The sequence below is a fragment of the Scatophagus argus genome, chromosome 14 (assembly GCF_020382885.2).
Source record: "Scatophagus argus isolate fScaArg1 chromosome 14, fScaArg1.pri, whole genome shotgun sequence".
Taxonomy (NCBI): domain Eukaryota; kingdom Metazoa; phylum Chordata; class Actinopteri; family Scatophagidae; genus Scatophagus; species Scatophagus argus.
In genome coordinates, this window is record NC_058506.1 from 9,086,868 (window position 1) to 9,107,539 (window position 20,672).

Here is a 20,672-nt window from a genome sequence, read left to right on the forward strand (position 1 = left end):
CAGCATTGTTATTTAACAGTTGTAAAGTTGTCACATCACTCAGAGACACTTGATTTCACCCAACACACAGGAGAGTAAACAGAATCAAAATGGGGAGGCTGCATCTCATCCACATTATGACCACCACATTTCACAATACTGGGGTCTTCCATTGCACTTTAAGTATTCTCAGTGCTTGCTGGTTCGCACAAACAGCTTTTGAACAGGGGCTTGACACTTTGTGGTGTCCTGTCTTTGGTCTGTGATCATACAGTGACTGCAGTTCTGTTTGAAAGGTTGATATTGAATGACAATTGCTGAATTGACAAAAGCTGCTGGCACTGTTAAAGATGTGACACCCCGAGTACACAGAGCAAAAGACATTTTACTCTTAATATTATATGTCAGATCCAAATTATATGAATGTTTGATCTGGAATATGACTGCATTTCCTGTGTCCTATTTTTTACTGCCTTAACCTGATAGGCCTCCATTAAGCAGAGTAAAATCCTAAGTGATTACTCCTTCTGGAAAATGTCTCTTTTTATCAACAAATCAATTTTTAATTGATGTTATCAACTATCCATATTGACAATAACCTGATTTTTACACTAGTTTCATCATAGTTGTATACCAAGATCATTATTCTGTTTACAGGTCAAAAAGGTCTCACTCTCATTATAAAGCAGTTCCTAATTACTTCCAAAGGGATGATAAATGCTGACCGCTAATGAGCATGTTTATCCATTTAGCTGCTTCCCAGTTTCCTTCACTAATTTACCAAACAGTAGCCTGATAAAGAATTCTATTTAGTGACAGGCATGTTTAAAAGTGTCACAACAATGTGTTGATTTAAACTGAACACAACATGATAGATAGAACTTATTTAGGCATAGTAGTACAACTAGTCCACAGTTTTACTTCAGGTAATGTTCCCTAGCTCTTTGTTCACTCCCCTTCGGCTAAATAACTCAATAGAAAATCACAAGAGGCAAAGCTTTTACTGAACTTTGTGCTTTCGATGAAACTATTGTATGTTTAAGTGATATTCTTCTCAACTTAGACACAATCTTGCAACAGCAACTTGAAAACTCTTTTTATATGCTTTATAACTCTTTCTTTAATTTCATACCAAGACATTTTGGACAATGCTATGCTGCCAATTTTGTTTCAATATTTGAGGAAGGCACTTTTCTATTTCAGCATGACTGTGTCCCAGTGCACAAAGCAACGTCCATAAAGGCAACCTGTTTGGTTCTCACAGAGTCCTGACCTCAACCCCATCCAACACCTTTGTGATGAACTTAAATGGAGATAGTTAACCAGGCCTTTTCATTCAACATCAGTGTCTGACCTCGGAAATGTTCTACTGCATAAATGGGCAAAAATTTCCACAGAAATGCTCAAAAATCTTGCGGAAAACCTTTCCAGAAGAGTGGAAGGCATTATAGCTGCAAAGCTACCTATGTATTTAGAATGAGATGCGATTACGGTTATTCCTTCAAGCATTTTGACTGCAGTCATTATCCTGCTGCTCAGCATGTTCATGGTTGAACCTCCTAAATCTTGTATTATCCATATGTGTCATATTTGATGTAGACAAAATAAATCTGAGTGAGTACTAGACTTTGCGAGTAATTTGACAGTCCTTTATTTTAATTTAGAGTACATGCCTGTTGCTGCCTGTCTGTTGCATATCAGCTGGCACTCCACTGGTCTCTGAACGACATTTGGGATTTACAAAGTTCATTTTTTTGCTTTATTATTTTATATTATGAAGGTTACCAGTCAGGAAATGAACACGAGGTTCCCCTTCACTTTGTTTGTGTGATGTAAATGTCAAAAAAATAATTAAAAAAAGAGACTTGTTAACAATCCTGGTAACTCACTAAACTTACTGGAACAAAAATGTTTAACTGCAGTTGTTTTCAGGCTTTGAATTTCAGATAATGGAAAATAGTCTTTATGATAAAAATATAAGATGGATCATGTAGTAGAGGTAAAATATTACTGAGGTACGACTACAGCATAAATGAAATTAAATATCACACCATGACTGTCAGACAGCAACAGGACTACACTTAAAATGCATAGAAGTCATTAAACCATCTCATTCAACTTGGATGTTAAAGGTGATTTTAAATCACCTCCAGTAGTGAAAGATTGTTGAACTATTGCTTGCTCAAATTACAACGCAGTTTTGATTCTTTATTCTTTATTTATTTGCACATGTTTATTTTAGATCATCATTTTTTCCCGTATTCCCTCACATATATATATATATCAATCACATATATTCAGTATTTGTTAATATGTTGGCTTTGATGACAATAAAACAAGCACCCAATAAGAATACATTTTCTTTTATTTCATGTACAGTGCAACAAAGTACAAGCTGATGTGAAGTGACTCATTAAATTGAGAGGACAGGTGATGTGTTAAGTTTGGCAGTCCTCACATGATTTTCATTTTCAACTTTCAGTCTCTACCAAAGGTCTAAGAATCTTTCAGCATTATAATTTTAAAGGTTACAGAGGTGAAAAGTGCAGCAAGTTTACACAAGAAAAACTAAGAGGGGATGGATACAAACTCATGAGGGCCTTGCTGACACTATATTTAAAGGCAATTGTCACATTTAGCAAAAGTCTTTTATCAATTATATCATCCTCCTCCCAAAAACATTTACTGCTGCAGTGTCATGAAGGCATTCACCTGATCAGAATCACTTTTTCACAAAGCATCCTAATTTCTGATATTTAAAGAGACATTTGCAATAATATGCAGTGACATATAAACCAAAATTAAAACTCAAAATATCACATACTGTACATCTTTCATATATTTTGCTACCAAGTTAACACAAAAGCAATTCATATCATCAAATTCAATGACAGTATATCATTTAAATTGCTTAAAATATACAATTTTGAACCACAGCTTTTAGTGCTGGTAAAAACAAACATATAAACATTCAATGGCAGGACAAAAGGGCAGCAAAAGTTGCAGTAACCCAGATGGACTTGTGAGAGTAACTACTTCATATAAAACATTACTACTAAAATGTTATTTGATCTCGATAACTTACAATACAATTTAAACACAGGAGAACTGTGAAAAATACAGTCTTCCCTTTAGCTCTGAAACACAATTATTACAAATGTCACTGAAATGTAAAATAGATTGTTAAGCTGCAATCACTGACTTACTGCCTTTGTTGGCAGGATCTTGTGTCTAATAAACAGTTTCAGTAAATGAACTCTTATTACTTGAGTACCAAGTCCATACAGCACTGGGTTTGCAACTGGTGGAATGATAACAAAGTATAAAGACAGGAAGATCCGCACTTCGAGAGCGACACGACTCATGTCAAATCTAGTTTGGATAATTTCAAATAAGGAACAGATGGTGTAGTTTAGCAAAGATAACAAATGTGGGATACATTTTTTAAGTGCATTTATCTGTGACTCTCTTGGTAATTTCCTACACACTCTTGAAATTTGTACATAAGAGAAAACAATCATCAGAACCTGAGGCAACACCAAAGCCAGAATGAGCAGAAGTCCCACAATACTTATGTAAGATACATTTGAACATGAATTTTTGACCAACTCCATGTTCACACAGTACAATTTTGGGATGAATTTTCCACAGAAGCTCAGCTGTAAGGTAAGTGTGTAGTAACATCCAAAAACAATGGTTGGGTATAGAGCTGCTAATGCAACAAGCCTAATTACCTTTGAATTAGACATGATGCTGTGGTAATGTAGCGGGTAACAGATGGCAACATATCTGTCATACCCCATAACAGCTAAAACACAAAACTCAGAGCTTGCATACGTGTGTAGGAAATAGACTTGAGCCATACACCACTTCACAGGTATTTCATGTGTGTCAGATAAGAGCACAGACATTATAGCAGGCAGCAGTGCAGAACTGCCATATAGTTCGTTAACGGATAACATACATGTGAACACGTTCATTGCCTGATGCAGCTCCTTGTTTTGGAGTACGATAGTAATGAGCAGTGAATTCAAGACAACAATAACAAGATACAGCAGGAGGAATACAGTAAATATGCCATGTTTGTAGTTTTCCATGACAGCATATGCAGTCATTGTGAATGTTAGTGCTGTTATGTTGTCCATCTTTCAGCCCTGGAAAGAAAAACAATTTAGTAACAAGAGATAAATGCACATTCAACACACATTCTGTAATATGGTCAGGAAGATCACATGGAAATATGAAAAACAAAGCAGTAGAGTGGAATGTACCAAACATCACCCAGAAGTTATATGTAGCTTTATGGTTTTATGAAGCATTCTAAGTTGCAGGCAATGATGGCTCACTGACATATCTGTGAAGTTACTGCTTCAGAGGACAGACACACATTCAGGAGAAATTGAGGAGTCCATATTTACCTGACTGGTCGTCCTTTTCTCCATGCCGTGTGCCTCCTAACCTTAAGTAGTCTTTTGACATTGCTCAGTGGGGACTAATGTTGTTACCATGGTTACCAAAGTGTTTTATTTCTCCTGAACACATGAACTGCTTCATGATAGGAAACATGTGAGTGTTTGTTGAGGAAAACACAAACAAACTGTTGATATTGATTCAAGCATCTTTGCAAAGGGGACACGTAGCAATATAGTCATATAGTATACTGTATGTTTATAATGTATTTCAGACTGCACATTTCATCAAAATGAATTTTCTTTGCACTGTATATATAAAATTATCACAGTCACTCTGACATGAGGCTTGAAAAAAATCCCTGAATGCATCATGTAGCTTGCTGAACTTGGATTTTGTCTTGTTCACAGTATAAATATTTTGTAAATTCAGTGAAACAATCCATTACTGCCTATTTTTTGGCAATAAATAAATGAGAAACAATTTCTTAAGGATAAGTGAGGACAAAACTTAAAGCCTACTAGTCAGCTCTAAAACAAAAAGAGAAATACTATTTAGTAATCTGGGGAACTGGACTTCATGTCCTGGTTTTACCCCAGAGCCTTTTCTAAGCTTTAAGCCCCACATTAATAGTTGTAAATCAAAAAGATGCATTTTAAATTTTCTGTCCCTGTTTTTATGTTCATTCTATGTCATTTTTTGCAGGAAGCACTTGGTGCATGTGTTATAGTTTGGCCCATAACAATTTTCTGATACTGAAGGTAAAATACCAAAGGCCTCGACAAGGCCATGTTAACTAAGCATTGTAAGTGTGTGTACCCATGTGGCTGTTTGTGTGCATGCGTGTGTGCATATGTGTGTATGTGTGCAAGGTTAGTGTGAGGACTGAACTCGACAACTGTACCTCTGTCAGTCTGTGGGAGGGTCAAAGAGTCAACCACACGACAAGCAAAGATGTTTACAACAAAACATGGCAAAGCACAAACACAAACAATGCAGCATCTTTTCCCGATCAACTGTGTGAGAGGGAAGTCAGAAAGCATAATGTTGCATCACAAGTTCTAAAGGACAAAAAATTAGTTTAGTTAAAGGGTGGCGCAGAAGATTTACCCATAAATGCATCATGAGTTTTGAAAAGCTTGAATTCATCCACTGAATTCACACTGATTCACATCATCAGGAGCTGCCTAAAAACTCATTCGCCTAAGACAAGGCCTTCCCAAACTAGATGACTAACTGAGGCAGGCATGTTGTCAGACTGTGCAGTTCCACATATTACAGCTTGTGTAAGCTACAACATGAGATGCTAAAACGTTCATAACTGGGTAGATTGGTGAAGAAAAAGTGATAAAAATGAGTCAACATTTATTTGCTATTTGTTACAGCACTTTGCAGTCCTGAATATCAGTAGCTTTTGTTAAAATTTTCCACTTTTACTGTAGTTTTACTTCTTTGTGACCTTTACTAATCAGTAAATTATACAGCTTAAATGCCTCTAAATACCTTAAAATGTATTTGCATGTCAGGGCACAGCAAGGGGTTTCCACCACAAACTAACATTGATCATATTCACATGTTAAAGCAATAGTGTTGAAATAGTTTGAGCTCAGATGATGCAAGCCATAAATGGATAAACACACTCATTAAAGGTCATTAGTCCACTTTGTGTTTCCATTCCTCTAGAAAGCAATTAGGCACTACTGTTTTGCCACAGGTGAGACCTCTTTGGACAGCACCTTGAGAATAGAGACAACGAACAGTAAAAGCTAAACAGTATTGCTTTCCCTTTGGAGAACACTGATGTAACACTGATGAAACTGTGCGTCAGGTGCTCTTGACCTTTGAGTCAAAGAAAATCACAACAGTAATTTGTTCAGCTGAACTTGATGCTGTGACAAGCTTCAGTTCCATCACTCACAATTGACATGTCAGCTCTATTCATCGGAAAACCATCAGCTTCTTGTCTAACAATATGCAAAGGTGTCGAAAAACATCAATAATCACGAGCAGGACAGAGGTGCTGCTTTCTATTAATTTTCTACGAACAGAAGCAAATCTTCCATGAGGAGTGCACTGGGGTGACGCCTTTCCCCCACCCGTGTTTGAGTGTGATGGGTCCCTTAAAAGAGATAGCATCCAACCCCTGGCTAAAGCCTGGCTATGTCAGCAGTTGTTCCCCACTTCCTTGAGATGCTAAGAGGTAACAGACAAAAGTCAAGGCAAGTAAACTTCCTCGACAGGGTGCAGCATATAGTCTAAGTGCCACTGATTGCCGTTTCCAAAGAAAGGCTGCATGTCCTCCCTGAACCCCTGGGTGCTGGGAGTTGGAGCTCTGTGCTTACATCAGCACATTTGGTTTAACATGTTAACACAAATAGAAATTAAGCTCAGATCAACTACACAAGGGCAACCATTTATTGTCCATCACAGTCCCAGTTGAAGGACTGTGGTTTCCATTAACTTTCATGTGTTTGTTTTCCCCTTTCTTCCGTGTTTTTTTCTGCCTGGAGGAGAGTGATTTGATTTGGCAATGACTCAATGAGAAAATGACACACTAGGCCAGATTTTTCATCTGCTGAAGGAGATCAAACTGATTATCAGTTATTCAAACTACACCTACAAACTAAAATATGATCTTGATTTATTCTTTCTTGGTAGGATTAACATGAATTTACTATTTATATTGAATATTGTATTTAAAAGCTAATTCTGTTTACAAAATTCTTCCCCATAAGTGTATGCTCCTCTGCAGAAATAAGTGCACTTGTGACAGTTAATGAGAAAATGCTTTCTCTGACACTAAACGTCAAAACAGCTGGCCTCTGTGCTTATGTCGTCGGTCTAAGGATGTGCATGAGTTTTAAATCAGCTGAAAAACAAGTACTTTCTTGGTAACGCTTGTCTCATGACAACACATCGTCACAAGTTGAGCACAGTGATGTAGGTTTCGTGAATGTGATTAAGAAAAGCATGTTCTCTTCAGGATGCTTATAATTCCATTATACCACTATGACCACTATGCTGCTTCATATTATCCTCACTCCTCCCCTCTGACCAAAATACAAACTCACCCAGCCAAATCCTCAATCTGGAGCACCAGTAACAGACGCAGGAATGGCTTGTTATCGTGTGGTTATTTTGGCACTCTTGGTTGTCCTACTACTTCATGGTAAGTTGTGTTAAAATCTACTCTCTACATGTTTTTGCATTTCAAATCTGCACATTTTTCCTCTTCCAGGGAATATAGATGAGTCATTTCATGACTAATTGTTTTTGCATTAAACATAAAGCTAAAATATCCATCCCATTGTTACAGTAGTAGAGAATGAGGCTGCATCCTTTCCTTGGTCTTGCCCCAGTCTGAGTGGAGTGTGTAGAAAGGTTTGCCTCCCAACAGAGCTGTTCTTTGGACCTCTGGGCTGCGGAAAAGGATTCCAGTAAGTTTTGATGCAACATGTCAATAAATTATGTACATTTATTTGTTAAATAAATGAAATACAGTCTCTTGTTTTTTTCCTAGGTGCTGCGTGTCTCATTTTCTATGAGAACTGAATGCCACAGAGATAGGAATGCTTGTCGAGTCCATCCATGCTCCAAGCCTTGCCAAAGATGACACAGACAGAAGACACTGTTGTGGAGAAACATATTTGGCTTTTCATTTTGATGTAACATGGTGAACTTGGAATGTTAAATTAACCTCTTGTAGTTTTTTGTGATGAATTTAATGCAGCAGAAATGACTGAGGTGGAGTAAAAAATAAGTTAAACTTCCTTGTTTGTTTATATTTTGTGTAACTGAAATCTTCTACTCGGTTGAAAGTCTTCATACATTTTATTTTGCACACACCAAATTGCACACATTGTTGGGCATCTTTTCTCAGAATTGCTCTTATTAAATTTGCTGCATGTTTTTATTGGAGGAAGAACACAAGGGTGCTGCACTTTAGGATGTACAATGAAAAATAAGTGGAGAGCCAGAGCTGGCTGCATTACAATCCACTGACACACACATTACAGTCCATGCTGTGTAAAAGGACCAAGATTTGGTCCTCTTGATTCACCATCAGTTCATAATTTTACATCCTTTATCCAAAGATGATTTCAGTTCAGAGTGCAATCTAAATTTCACCTTGAAATCCACTTATTTTCTATTGTACAAGCTTCAGAGACAAAAATCACACTGAACTACCTGAAATAATGGAAAGGTGTCTGTAATTAAATCATATAATGTGAAGAAAATGATATGGATTTTACTTGTCTGCTCTAGAGCTGTATGCATTATTGGCACATGACACAGGGTAGACAGTCCTTACTATATGTAGGTTGTTATAAATCTCATATAAGTGGCAGTTTAGGGTCAACGGGTTTTGATGAGCAAACTGAGCGCTCTCTAACATGCTGTATGTCATCAAGGCTTTCAGCAAAGGCTTGTTCACCAGTATTAACTGAATTCTAGACTAAGTGAGTGACTGAGTAAAGACACACAGCAAAATTCAAGTTAATTTTCCAGAATTAAGCAAAAGTGTTAAGAGTTTAAATGGCACTGTTAAAAGTTGATTTCACTCAAAATTGGTGAAACAGTGCAGAGTTTGAAACCCTAACCCTAACCCATCCTCATGGATTTTTATCTCTAGCGTTACAGAGAGTTCATATTTTAACACTGGATCTGAGTTATATTAGTAACACTTTAGGAAGTGTTAAATTAATTCTGCAAAGTTTGGGACAAAATAAACACCAGCATAGCATTAGAACTGACTCTCTCTGTGTTGATTTAGCACTAAAAAATTTACTGTGCAACTATACAAAAGGAGAGGCCAGCTTGACATGTCATTATTTTTTACCCCATATTACCCATTTGAGCTCCATTTGAACAACAAAGCAATAAAAAGAGACATGTACATACAGCTTCAGTGGAAGCTGAGAGATATTTAAAGACCAGTGTACACCCGTGACTAGGAGAGCGCTGTATAAGTACGGTCCATATACACTACTGTGACTGCATTTCAAAAGGGTCAATAAGAGATTTTGATGAAAGCAACCCTAACCATCTGTGTGAGCTGTGTGTCATCATGTTAAAGATGGCTGAGTTTTATAAATTAACATTACATTTTTTTTTGGTTTACATAATGCATACATAATTATGCAATGAATCTGCATACATTCATATTCATAATATAAACCGCACTATGGTATACAACAAGAATAGTGGAGATCTCCAGCTTAAGATCTTCTAATCCTTCTTTGGATTTGTTAGGCAGTGTGCACCATATATTGCTGCATGCTGGCAAATTAATTTTTCGACATCAAATCCAGGTGTTACATTAGTCATTCATTATATTTACATCATCACTGATGCATAATTTAGTGGTATGATTATGTATTGAGTCTACAGCCACCTCAAATAAAGTTATTACACTGGAGCCCCCAAGGACAAGTGGCTCCTTGCATTTTGGGAACCGGAAAACTGTGTGATTTGGCCTAACCTGTTAACCCAAATACTCAGCTGGCAGTACATGCTGACAAACCAGGTGGATTATAGCACATTGTTCTTCGTTGTACTGTACACTTTAATGCAACAAATTCACAATTCTTCCAATAAAGCACACAAAGAATATAATAATATGGATTGAGACCAGCAGGCAGAAGGTAGTGCAACACTTTGAAGAGGCTTTCACTCAGCTCTAATGTATGTCTTTAAGACCCAATGTCATAGGGCCTACATTAGGAGTAGTGATAATCTAATGCACACACTGATGCCCCCAAGTGGTGAAACCATTGACACTGGCAGCAGAGGGATTACTCCACAGGGTGCCTGACTCAAGAGAGGTCACTGTGTGGTAGCATCACAGAAAAACAAAATTTAGCATCAGCATCCTCAGCTTCTGTTTATTTACTCAGAAATGCAGAAACATTATGGGGAAATTTATAACACAGTTTTAGATTTCCTACGAAAAGCTTATCCAGTGAAGAATGTTTCATAGTCTGTTGACTAGTGTGTCACTTCAGATGCCAACTGAGGCCACAACTCACAGCTCAGCGTTTATTTATTTGGACTGCAGTTTGTTCGTTGTTCATTTGTTGAACTAAGACTAAGTAATGACAGACTAATAGACGATGAAAACACTGTGTGTGACAGTGTTTTCATTTCCTACCACTAGAGGGCAATGTTGAAGAAGTTATGGCCTGGTGACTGAAGACCTTTTCAAGCAACAGGCCAGTCTTTAAAGCAAATGCCAGAAGAACAGGAAGTTCATTCATGTGACCCGTGGGTGGTGTGAAACCAGTCTGTGTCTGTTTCTATGAAATACAACCTGAAATCAGTGTGAAATCTCTCCTTCAAACATACTTCGTGTTATCAGTCTATAGGATGTTTACAGGCTTTTAAAAGTTCGTTTGTGTTCATCAGACTTGCGATTTCAAATTTAGTTTAAAAAAATGACCAATATGTACATGGTTTATTGAGGAGAGCACTCTGTTCAGTGTTGTTTGCACAGCTGGTCGCTGGTGGCGCTGTGGGTCAAGATGCTGGTGAGTCAATTTGACATAACAACAGGAAGAAGACCTTGGGAGCAAGAAGCAATAACAAACAAACCTAGCACCAAGCTAAGGTAACTTTGGGGAAACGATCTTACAGGAACAGTGTCTCCTTTTCTGTGGTTAAATAATTGGTTTATACTGTAGTAACCGTGTATCATACGATGTACACGGACTACAAAGAAGACATCTAGTAATCTATCACAGAGACGACGTAACGTAACTGGTAAGTAACATTAACGCCTGCTAACAGTAGCCAAACGTCAGCTAACGTTAATCCTTTTTGTTTTTGTCGTTTTGTGGTGGAATTAAAGGATTGTCAAGAAAGTATTAGGGCGTTGTAAAAGAAAGCTTAATCGTTTCACACAATGAGGCGAGGAAACTCAATTGGGAAAACGTAAGATTACAACCTTAATGATGCCAGTATTAGCAGCATACTAAGATACGTACCTAACTACACTCAATAACATTGATTTACCCCGATGACTTTTGACATGGTGTTATCTTTCACATGAAACTGTAACAACAAGTAATGGTAGTCCAGAGAATTACAGCACTTTAATTTACCTTACTTAACCAATTAATCGGAGTAACGATAGGCTAACTAATGTTTCTACGGACGTGATGAGGAAACAGTATTAGCCAGCAGGATAACAGGTTTAGCATTGCGACAGCAGCAGATTGTTTCTCCGATAACTTTCTTTAGGCAACTTCAACGACAAATGGTGTCACGTGGGTTGAACGTACTTGTTTAATGTTGGCAGTACAATGGGTTAATCGATAACTGCTGCCATAAAGTCGTAGCTTAATAACACAGGGCACGTGAATGCGTCTTTTCACCGTCTGTTGTGTTAACATCTTGACCAGTAGCACAAATAACCCGAGCATTGTGCTTATTTTACTTTGTCCTAATACAGCTGCCTTCTTAAACCTGATTATCTGTACATAAATAAGTTTGTTACGTGTACACAAGAACAACAGTGTTGACTAGACCTGAGGCCAAGAGGTTTCTGGGCTATATTTGTTGCAACTTAAGACCCTCGAAATGTGTGTTGATCATGCTTTACAACATTTAAAATTATATGGACGTATGTGGAAGCTGCGTCTGTTCCGATCCAACCCCTGAGATCCGTTCATATGGAAAACTAATAATGCTGAATTACTGAACAATGCTATTAACATTATTGATTTCAGTTACCCACATTTATGTTGCCTGGCTTTGTAAACAGAATAGCCAATAAGACTGTGGTCAGGGGTTGTAGTAAAAACCTATAAGGAGATTCAGTGGTATGTGAATAGAATTAGAAAATCACAGTCATGATGGATTGAATCTTAAAAATGCTATGGATTTGGAAGTTGTTTTCATTCTGAACAAGAACGATGGCTGCAAATCACTTGTTTTTGCAAAACATTTTGCCGCAAACCAGCAGTCAGTAAAGGGCATTTAGTGTTTTACGTGTTCCTTTGTTGGTAAAAACTTGCCTTTAGAGGACATTGTCACAGTCCTTATCACAAGTACTTGGTTTAGGTTTTCCCTCCCAGTCATCACAATAGAGTACATGTCAGGGTTTGCTGGCAAGCCAGTTTAAAGGTCCTCGTTTGCATGTTCGTGTGCACATTTACAGAGTTTTACTACCTGAATCGTCTGTTTGTATTAGTATGCTAACTCCAGGCTGTACTGAGACTACAAGATTGGCTTCAGCTTGAGACTTGAAGCCATCAACTGACTGCTGTCATATGTTTTTTCACAGTTTAGTGCAACTGTGAGCAACCAGCGATGGTTCCTGCTGGCGTGTGGTGCGTTGGAGCTCGATGGAGTGTCCTTATAGTGTTTTTCTGCAGTGTACTGGTTCCCTCACCCACACATGCCTATATCTATGCTGTAAGTAATCTTGGAGCTTTAGCTCATGGACTTTGATAATATTTAGATATAAATAAGATTCTTCAGATTCTCCTGTAGAGGTTATGTCAGTACTTATTTATGTATTGTTTTCACAGCATTATAGCAATGTGACCTCCATGTTCTTTGAGGACCTGCCTGCCTTGTTTGGTGCCCCACTTCCTAAAGATGGAGTAATGGTGAGAGAGTTTTTGAGAATGGAGAACATAAAGCATTAAAAAAAAAACAAAGTCATGGTGTGTTATAATGAGTTTTTTTTTTTCATTTATGTGAAAGGGGGTGTTGGTGGTGTCCCGTCCGCTAAATGGCTGTACAACAATAGACCCTCCTCCTCCATTGCCACCATTTTACGATGCCAACACCACCAAATTCATTGCCCTCATCAGGCGTTATGATTGCAATTTTGATGTTAAGGTCAGTAATGTTTGAGTGTCATTAAATATGTTGTGGTGTCTAAGCAAACTGGTCTGATATGAGGAACTGTTTTGTTTGGGTTTTTTTTCCAGGTCTTGAATGCACAGCGGGCTGGATTCAGTGCTGCAATTGTTCACAACATGTATTCAGACACTCTGCTCAATATGAACTACAGCAATGGTGATTCTACTTTATAAAATGTACACATTATTAAACCTAACACATGCCTGTAATCTTACTCAAATACCTAACATTTTAATCTTGTTGTTTTGTTTTTACTTTACTCTTCAGAGACCATTGCAGAAGAGATTGAGATCCCCTCTGTATTCACCAGCTACTACGCCTCTGAAGTTTTCAGGAATTTAATAATCCCAGAACAAGGGTAACATTTCAGCATTTTTGTAAACTAATTCATGAATTTTTCAAACTCAACAATAAACCAACCTTTAACAGTGACTGGTAGATTTGCACAAACCAATAAATTTGACCTCTTTTAGAGCTGGTGCTTATGGTAATTTGCATTGCTTCCTTCCTTGGCCTGCAGGGCTTACGTGATCCTCAAGCCAGAGTTTGCTTTTCCACTCTCATATTACCTTATTCCCTTCACTGGAGTAATTGGCATGATCATTATTGTGATGTGCGTCATCTTGGTAAGTATGCATGCAATTTGATGCCTCCTTGGGTGTTTATTCAGTATCTAGCACGTGCTTGAATGTTTTTTTTTTTAAGTTCACAGCTGTTAGTTTTGAAAGGGAAATTATGCCATCATTTTCATAAAACATTGTAATGTATTTATTCTTTCATCCAGATTCCAGTTATTGACTAGTTGCACTGTAGGTAGCAGAAGCAAGCCTTGAGTATGCCTCTTTGTATTGCCAAAGAGTGACCTAATGATCCTGAAAATCTGTTTTCCAAATCAGTCGTTTCTTACTTACTGTGAGCAGCGGGTTCATACATGAACAAAAACAAAGTCATGCATGCATGTTGGGTATCAGAGTAATTTTCATGCTGTCCTTAACAAAACATCCTTTTGTATTGTCCAGATTATACGCTGTGTTCAGTACAGAAAGAGGATGAGGAAAAATCGTCTGTCTAAGGAACAACTGAAGAAGATTCCAACCCACAGGTTCCGTAAAGGTAAAAGCTGTTCCTGTCATACTTTGCGTTCAAGAATATTTAAAGAATATCAATCATAAATAATATTTGTCTTATTTGTGTGATTTAAGGTGGTACCTTTTTGTTTCAGGGGATGACTATGATGTGTGTGCAATCTGTCTGGATGAGTATGAAGAGGGAGACAAGCTGCGAGTTTTGCCTTGTTCACATGGTAAATATTTTATAAATTGTAGTTGTGAAATTTGTTTGTTATGGTACTTTGGGAAATTATCTGAACTGATCCACATAATGTGCATATTTACATCACAATAAGCTATTTTATTATGTGAACACAAAGTACCTAAATGCACCCAGCTTGCAAGTATCAGTACCTATACAGTACCAGTTTTTAAAAGTACAGCGTTGTACTGCAAGGGAGCAAATGTTCATACAGCGAAATTGTCCTTTTTTCCTCCAAATTTTAAAAAGGCCCATTCCTGATGTGCTGCAGTGTATTTTATCTACGTTAGAAACAGAAAGCCTCTAAATTCTTCTTTACTGCTTACCAGCCTACCACTGCAAGTGTGTAGACCCGTGGCTCACACAGACCAAGAAGACGTGTCCTGTGTGCAAGCAGCGCGTCACTCGGAACAACCCAGAGCACTCCGAGTCTGATTCAGACGAGGAAAATGGAGGACGTGGGGAGGACGGAGGGACAGAGGGTGAAGCAGACTCAGAGCGCACGCCTCTGCTGCGGCCCTCCAACCCGGCGTCTCCCTTGGGGAGCCCGGGAGTCTATTCAGCCACCACCACCACTACTGCCCAGTGCCTGGCCTCCCCTGCACGCTGCGACTCGCCCATCCTCGACTATGAAGACTACCACTCCCCCCAGGAGGATACGGACTCAGAAAGCGATGATGCAGGAGAGGACACGCACCCCACCGATGACGACACTGCTCTTCTCATTCGTAGGAATACGGTGGAGATCTGATGACTGGAACTTAGCTGCAATGAGATCAGTTAGTTTTATCTAAAAAATAGAAGAAAAAAAAAAAGGTCTTTGTGTCATCAGGTGTACTGATATCACACTGTATTTTAAAATAGCTTCAGATCCATGGTTAGGAGGTCTACTTGTTGGTGTCAAAGCACAAGCAGCACTGGCATTGATGGGTTTTACCAAAACACAGAGTGTCAACCCACTTCTATACAGTACACACTTTCACTCCAGTTCTCTTGTGTTTGTCTGTAGACCTTCGCTTTTAATGCATGTTGTAATTCATAATTTTAAGACGCCACATGACCTAACCACTATTGCTGCACACAGAGAATGGTCTAAATGTCTCGTTAATCTAATGTGCTGTAAGAGTAAGAGTGTGATTCTAGTGGATGAAGCCTGTGTTGCTAAGCAGAACTCTGTGCTCACACTTAAAGTCGATCTTCTAGGTTCTCTGTGTAAGATTAGTGCAATCTGAAGACTCTCTTTTGTCTTAATCACATATTTTTTAAATATCTGACAGTCCTTTTCCCCAATTTTGTATCCTAACAAGGATGTGCAAGTGGAAGGTAAAAATTTGTCTTCATTTTATTTTATTTTTTTAATCCCCCTTTAGCTGTCACATTTTTTTAAAGTTCTTTGAAATGGCGCATTATTTTCAGATTCTACAGTAAGATATGCGAATACAGAATTCTGAAGGTGATATACGTTTCTGCTGCTTTTACATTGTTATAGATAATACTGTGTGGTCACTTTAAGGTTTTTCTTTTTCTTTTTTTTTTTTTTTTTACTTTCACTTTTATCCAGTTTGTCAAGATGAACAAACTCAGGTTTATAGCATCAAATTAAAAGCCAGTTGGTGTTGTAAATGAATAACATAATTATAATTAATGGGATTTGCTCTTAAAAAATAGTTTTGAATCAGATCCTCGAATATTTAATGGAAGTTTTTCCATTTTTATACACAACACATGTTGAATTGTGGGACCCTGGAGGTGTTTTTAGGGGGAAAAAAGCATTGCCTTACATTGGCCTTGATGTATATGTGTATGTTAAATTAAATGTTTGGAGATTTAAAAGACATGTTTTCCTGATGTCTAGCTGTAGTTAATACTGCTGGCTAGAGAGCAGTGATCTTACTTGGACTAAAAATGCATTTGTTTTTCTATGTCAGTAAGGACAAGAAAGCTTGTGTTTCCACATGTTATGTGCTCATGCTGATATGGATATCCAGCTTCCACGTTGGATTTGCATCCTTTGCTCAGCGGCTGTAACAGATATGGTTTGTTTCTCTTTCTTGGGTGGGGTCCACACTGTTGACTTATATAAAGAGCAGTAAAAATAGAAACCTTAAAATGCTGTGTTTACCTTAATATGATATAAATTCACAACTGGAATTTATCTTGCAGGGTGTGGAACTGAATTTGCTGTCCTCTATCATAGAAATGAGTTGTTTAACACGTTCTACTGTATAACTTCAATTTGAAACCTAATTTATATTTATACTGCATCAGATCGGGGACCAAGCGTATCCCTCCCAAACACCACAGCTGCAGAGCAAACATGCATAAAAATTCTTTGTCTGAGGATTTTTTTTTTTTCACTAAGTTGCATTTTCATGTTGGAGTGATAAAGAGGGGAATCAGTGAGATCAATACATTCTGTCTTACGTTAGACTGATAGTTTGATTGGGACTTGTTGGCAGTAGTCTGTATTATAAAATAGAACAGCTGCTTTCCTATTTATGGTATGCTTCAAATGATTTTTGTACTGTAATCTTTTTCTCTATATGTCTCAATTCTGGAGATTAACTGAAACAAATGGAAAAATATAATCCCCAAATTATTAATTTTTCCTTTTTCTTTTAGAATGTGCCTAGTTTATCACATTTAATTAATAAATGTACAGTGTCAAGTATAATTTCCCTGTATAAAGAAGGTTTGATCATCATTGGGATGTCTAAACACAGTCTGTGGAAAGCTGCACCTAATGTGTGATTTGTGGAAGATTAAATGAGTTTGAAATGGGACTGTGGTGGCACTTTTTATTTAAATGGCCCATTTAAGTTAATAAAAAGCAAATAGTTTTAAAGCACATATGTTAGCCTATATCATGTTTCTTTAGTTTGATAATTTGATTGAGAATGTACATTTGTTTGAATAAATCCTTAAGGCTGGATGTGCTTCAGCTTTATGTTTCATCATCTGGGCACAGTGGACAGAAGGAAGACATTTCTCCTTTGGGTGTTTGAACAGAATCCAGGAATGACTTTATTGATCCCGTGGTGAAACTGGAAGGTGAGTATAGCTGCGGTGAAAGAGCTGCAGGACAGGACGTCTGCTGGCACCAGGTGTTTTCTGACAGTATGAGCTGATGAGGGCAGTGGCTCCGTTGTTTGAACAGAGAGAAGGATTTATTTTAAGGTTTCAGATGTAACCTCACTGTCTTCTTCACTCTCTGCCCCCAGTGTGCTGAGCCATAACAAGTTATAGGTAGTTTCATGAATAATGATGAAAGGACCACACTTCCTTGAAAACATGGCAAACCTAAGAAAAGGATCTGGTAATTAATACATGGTCTTTGATCTGATTGATGTGAGCTTCACAGCAACTAATTAACCTGGAGCAAGGACACCCTACACTGTGAGCTTATGTATTATGAACACTATGAGCTGTTTTGCTATCCGACCTTTGGCTGTGATGATGGCTCATTAAGACTTCCGGCACTTAATGAAAATCCTTCTTAACAAGCTTCGTGTCTTTACAATTTCTCCATTTCATGTACCTTTAATCACATCACCCACAGCTTGGAAGAAAAGACACATTCTTATTTGAGTTGAATGAACCTTTTAAAACTAACCGGATAGGGTGTACCTGTACTTAGTTTAGCCATTGGCAGGATTATGGCATGTGTGGGAGTATTGTAGGCTGATATGTCTCTCTAAGTTTGTTCCATACAAGCTGAGAAATGAATATAGTGGCACTGAGGCATATGTACATGAGTTGTGACGTGACGTAACATAAATGAGTCCCTAAAGCAAAAGAATCTGTAAAGGGTTATTCCTCAAAAGGAACCTCGAGCCTTTGGTGGTGCTGCATTTTAAAACATTAGAAATACTTGAACTTTCTCTGGGTACTGACCGATGCAGCTGTAAGAAAGGATGCCTGGGTCACTGCTGTCAAACTCCTCTGTGCAGAGATCACCGTTCTTGCTATTGTTGACTGTATCTGTATTTGTGCTGCTGGATTCAAGAGAAATTCGCCAAGACCACATTGAGGTAAGGTAGAGATTTTTAGGTTTTTAAAAGATATCTATTAGTTTATTTATTGTTCCCTGAATTTCACCAATGAAAATTTGGTCTTAATAGTTTTTTAAATGTACCATAACAACAAATTATATTTTGACTTGTATTTTTCATTTTAATTTTTCTAACAAATATTTGAAATAGTAGTGAAACTATAGTCCAAAGATAATATCTAGTTTTAAGAGAACTTTAATCAGCATTGGAATAACCGGCATTCATTTCATAACCAGATTCAGTTCATTCTTTTCCCTTAATAGAAATCAGTATACAGTATTTCATCATCATTTGATGAATTACTTAATAAACTTTGTTTATTTGGCACCTTTCATATAGGGTAGAGTAAAGTGTTTTACAGCAGTAAACTGTACAAAGTAAAAGTTTTCAGTTTTGTTTTCATTACTTTGTCAAGCATAGTCCTAAAACGCATCCTAATAACACAGTGGAAAATCGAGTGGAAATAATATTTGTTTACACGTTCATAGGGTTTTCTGGATAGTTCCTACCCATCACACCTCATCTCCAGTCATTTGGGAGCCAATGCTGGACCTGAGGGAGACTTTGCATTTGAATCCAGGGGTGGCCCTTCCTTCCCACAAGTGGAATCTGCATTTATCATGGAGGATGAAACACAGACTACTCAAGTGTGGCCGCGTGTAATCCTAGATTATATGAGGCAGCAGTTGAGGTTCAGAGGAAGAACAAAGAAAGGCACAAAAAAATGACATGGTTTGAGTTTATTGGATATTGAAAGCAAAATAAAATATAGTTTAATCTATTAAAATATTAGTGGAATATTGAAGACTGTGCCTGTGAGTTTTTGTTAGACTTGTTCCACAATACCACCTATCCACTATTCATATGTAATTATAAGGATATCAGTGCTATTAACAAGGAGTTCGAGGTAGCCTGACCCTAAACCAGTTGCTGTATATAAAACGCTATAATATAGAACCTCTTGGTAGATATTTTTACGGTAACGTTAAGTGAAATAGTTAAAAGCCCAGTCAAACACACCAGGTGTTTTGTGAGCAAACATAATTTTTCTAATTTAGTCCACCTTCAGCAACATAAATGTCATACTTGAAAGCACTACTAAATCAAATATCAATATATTTATTGTTTTATTCATCGTTGTTTTTTCTTTTTGGTGAAACAGTCTCTTGAAGGACAGGTTAATTTTTTTTTCAAAGTCTGTCTCACGCATACAGTACATGTTTACATTGTGAAAAGAGTTATTATTTGCTGTAATAATTTTGTCCATACTGGCCTTGAAGAGATTCTTCTCCAACGTGGTTCGTGTAAAGGTGTGGGACAACAGGCTTCAGCAGTGTGGATAAGACAAACCAAGTGTTTATCTTATAAAGTTACAGTCTTTTGAGTAGGCTACAAGTTCTTGTTTTCTGTTGCTTATCCTCAACTGCTGCCCCAGCTCAGCACAGAAACACTGTTTGAGGAAATACAAAAAGCTATTTTCATACTCTGGAAAATGTTCTCTTGATTCATCTAAGTCAGTGTGATGAAGCCTCATATTATCTTCAAATAAACATCAGGATATATTTTTCACAGAATGAACACTGTGGATTTTGTCTCTGGTCACCTACATTGAAATTGCTTTAAAAGGGATCACTTTGGGCTGAGTATGAACCAAAAATATCTCCCTTAATGTCAGCATGCATGTTTAAAGACTTAAAAAATTGCCAGCCTATCCTCTAAAAATGGATGTGCAAAAAATGGAAATATTCACATTGAAAAGTCCTTTTCAAAGATCTAATTCTGGCTTGTTGCTTCTATTGTTGCTGCCAGTGGAGCGAATTCTACAGACTGTTGCAAGATGTTTGCCTATAATGAGATTGAGTGTGAAGTTGGCACAATTAACTTTACATTTAAATACACGTTACACATTACTGTAACGTCAACATCTTAAACCCAAAACCCATGATGTGTAACAAAATATTGATCACACTCACAACATTTTATCTTAAATTGCAGTAGAGATATAAAAAGCCTTCAAAAGTAGCAACAATGTCCAAATGAATTTGGAGA

At 37.5% G+C, this 20,672-nt stretch overlaps 2 protein-coding genes across 3 annotated transcripts; one reads left to right on the top strand and one right to left on the bottom strand.

The window, feature by feature from the left end:
- Positions 1–3,173: 3,173 nt before the first annotated feature.
- On the bottom strand, positions 3,174–4,124 carry LOC124071052 (olfactory receptor 52D1-like). Its single transcript, XM_046411483.1, has one exon. It carries the CDS (start codon positions 4,122–4,124, stop codon positions 3,174–3,176), a length of 951 nt encoding a protein of 316 aa, XP_046267439.1.
- Positions 4,125–10,880: 6,756 nt separating this feature from the next.
- Positions 10,881–17,354, top strand: rnf167 (ring finger protein 167). Of its 2 annotated transcripts, none has more exons than XM_046411228.1 (10): positions 10,881–10,996; positions 12,674–12,804; positions 12,921–13,001; positions 13,099–13,236; positions 13,329–13,416; positions 13,528–13,618; positions 13,781–13,886; positions 14,280–14,373; positions 14,483–14,563; positions 14,901–17,354. In XM_046411228.1, exons 2-10 carry the CDS (start codon positions 12,700–12,702, stop codon positions 15,320–15,322), a joined length of 1,206 nt encoding a protein of 401 aa, XP_046267184.1. In that variant the 5' UTR covers positions 10,881–10,996; positions 12,674–12,699; the 3' UTR covers positions 15,323–17,354. The 2 variants fall into 2 exon arrangements, with proteins under 2 accessions (XP_046267184.1, XP_046267183.1); XM_046411227.1 differs by having other exon boundaries at positions 10,919–11,148.
- The last annotated feature ends 3,318 nt before the right edge of the window (positions 17,355–20,672 follow it).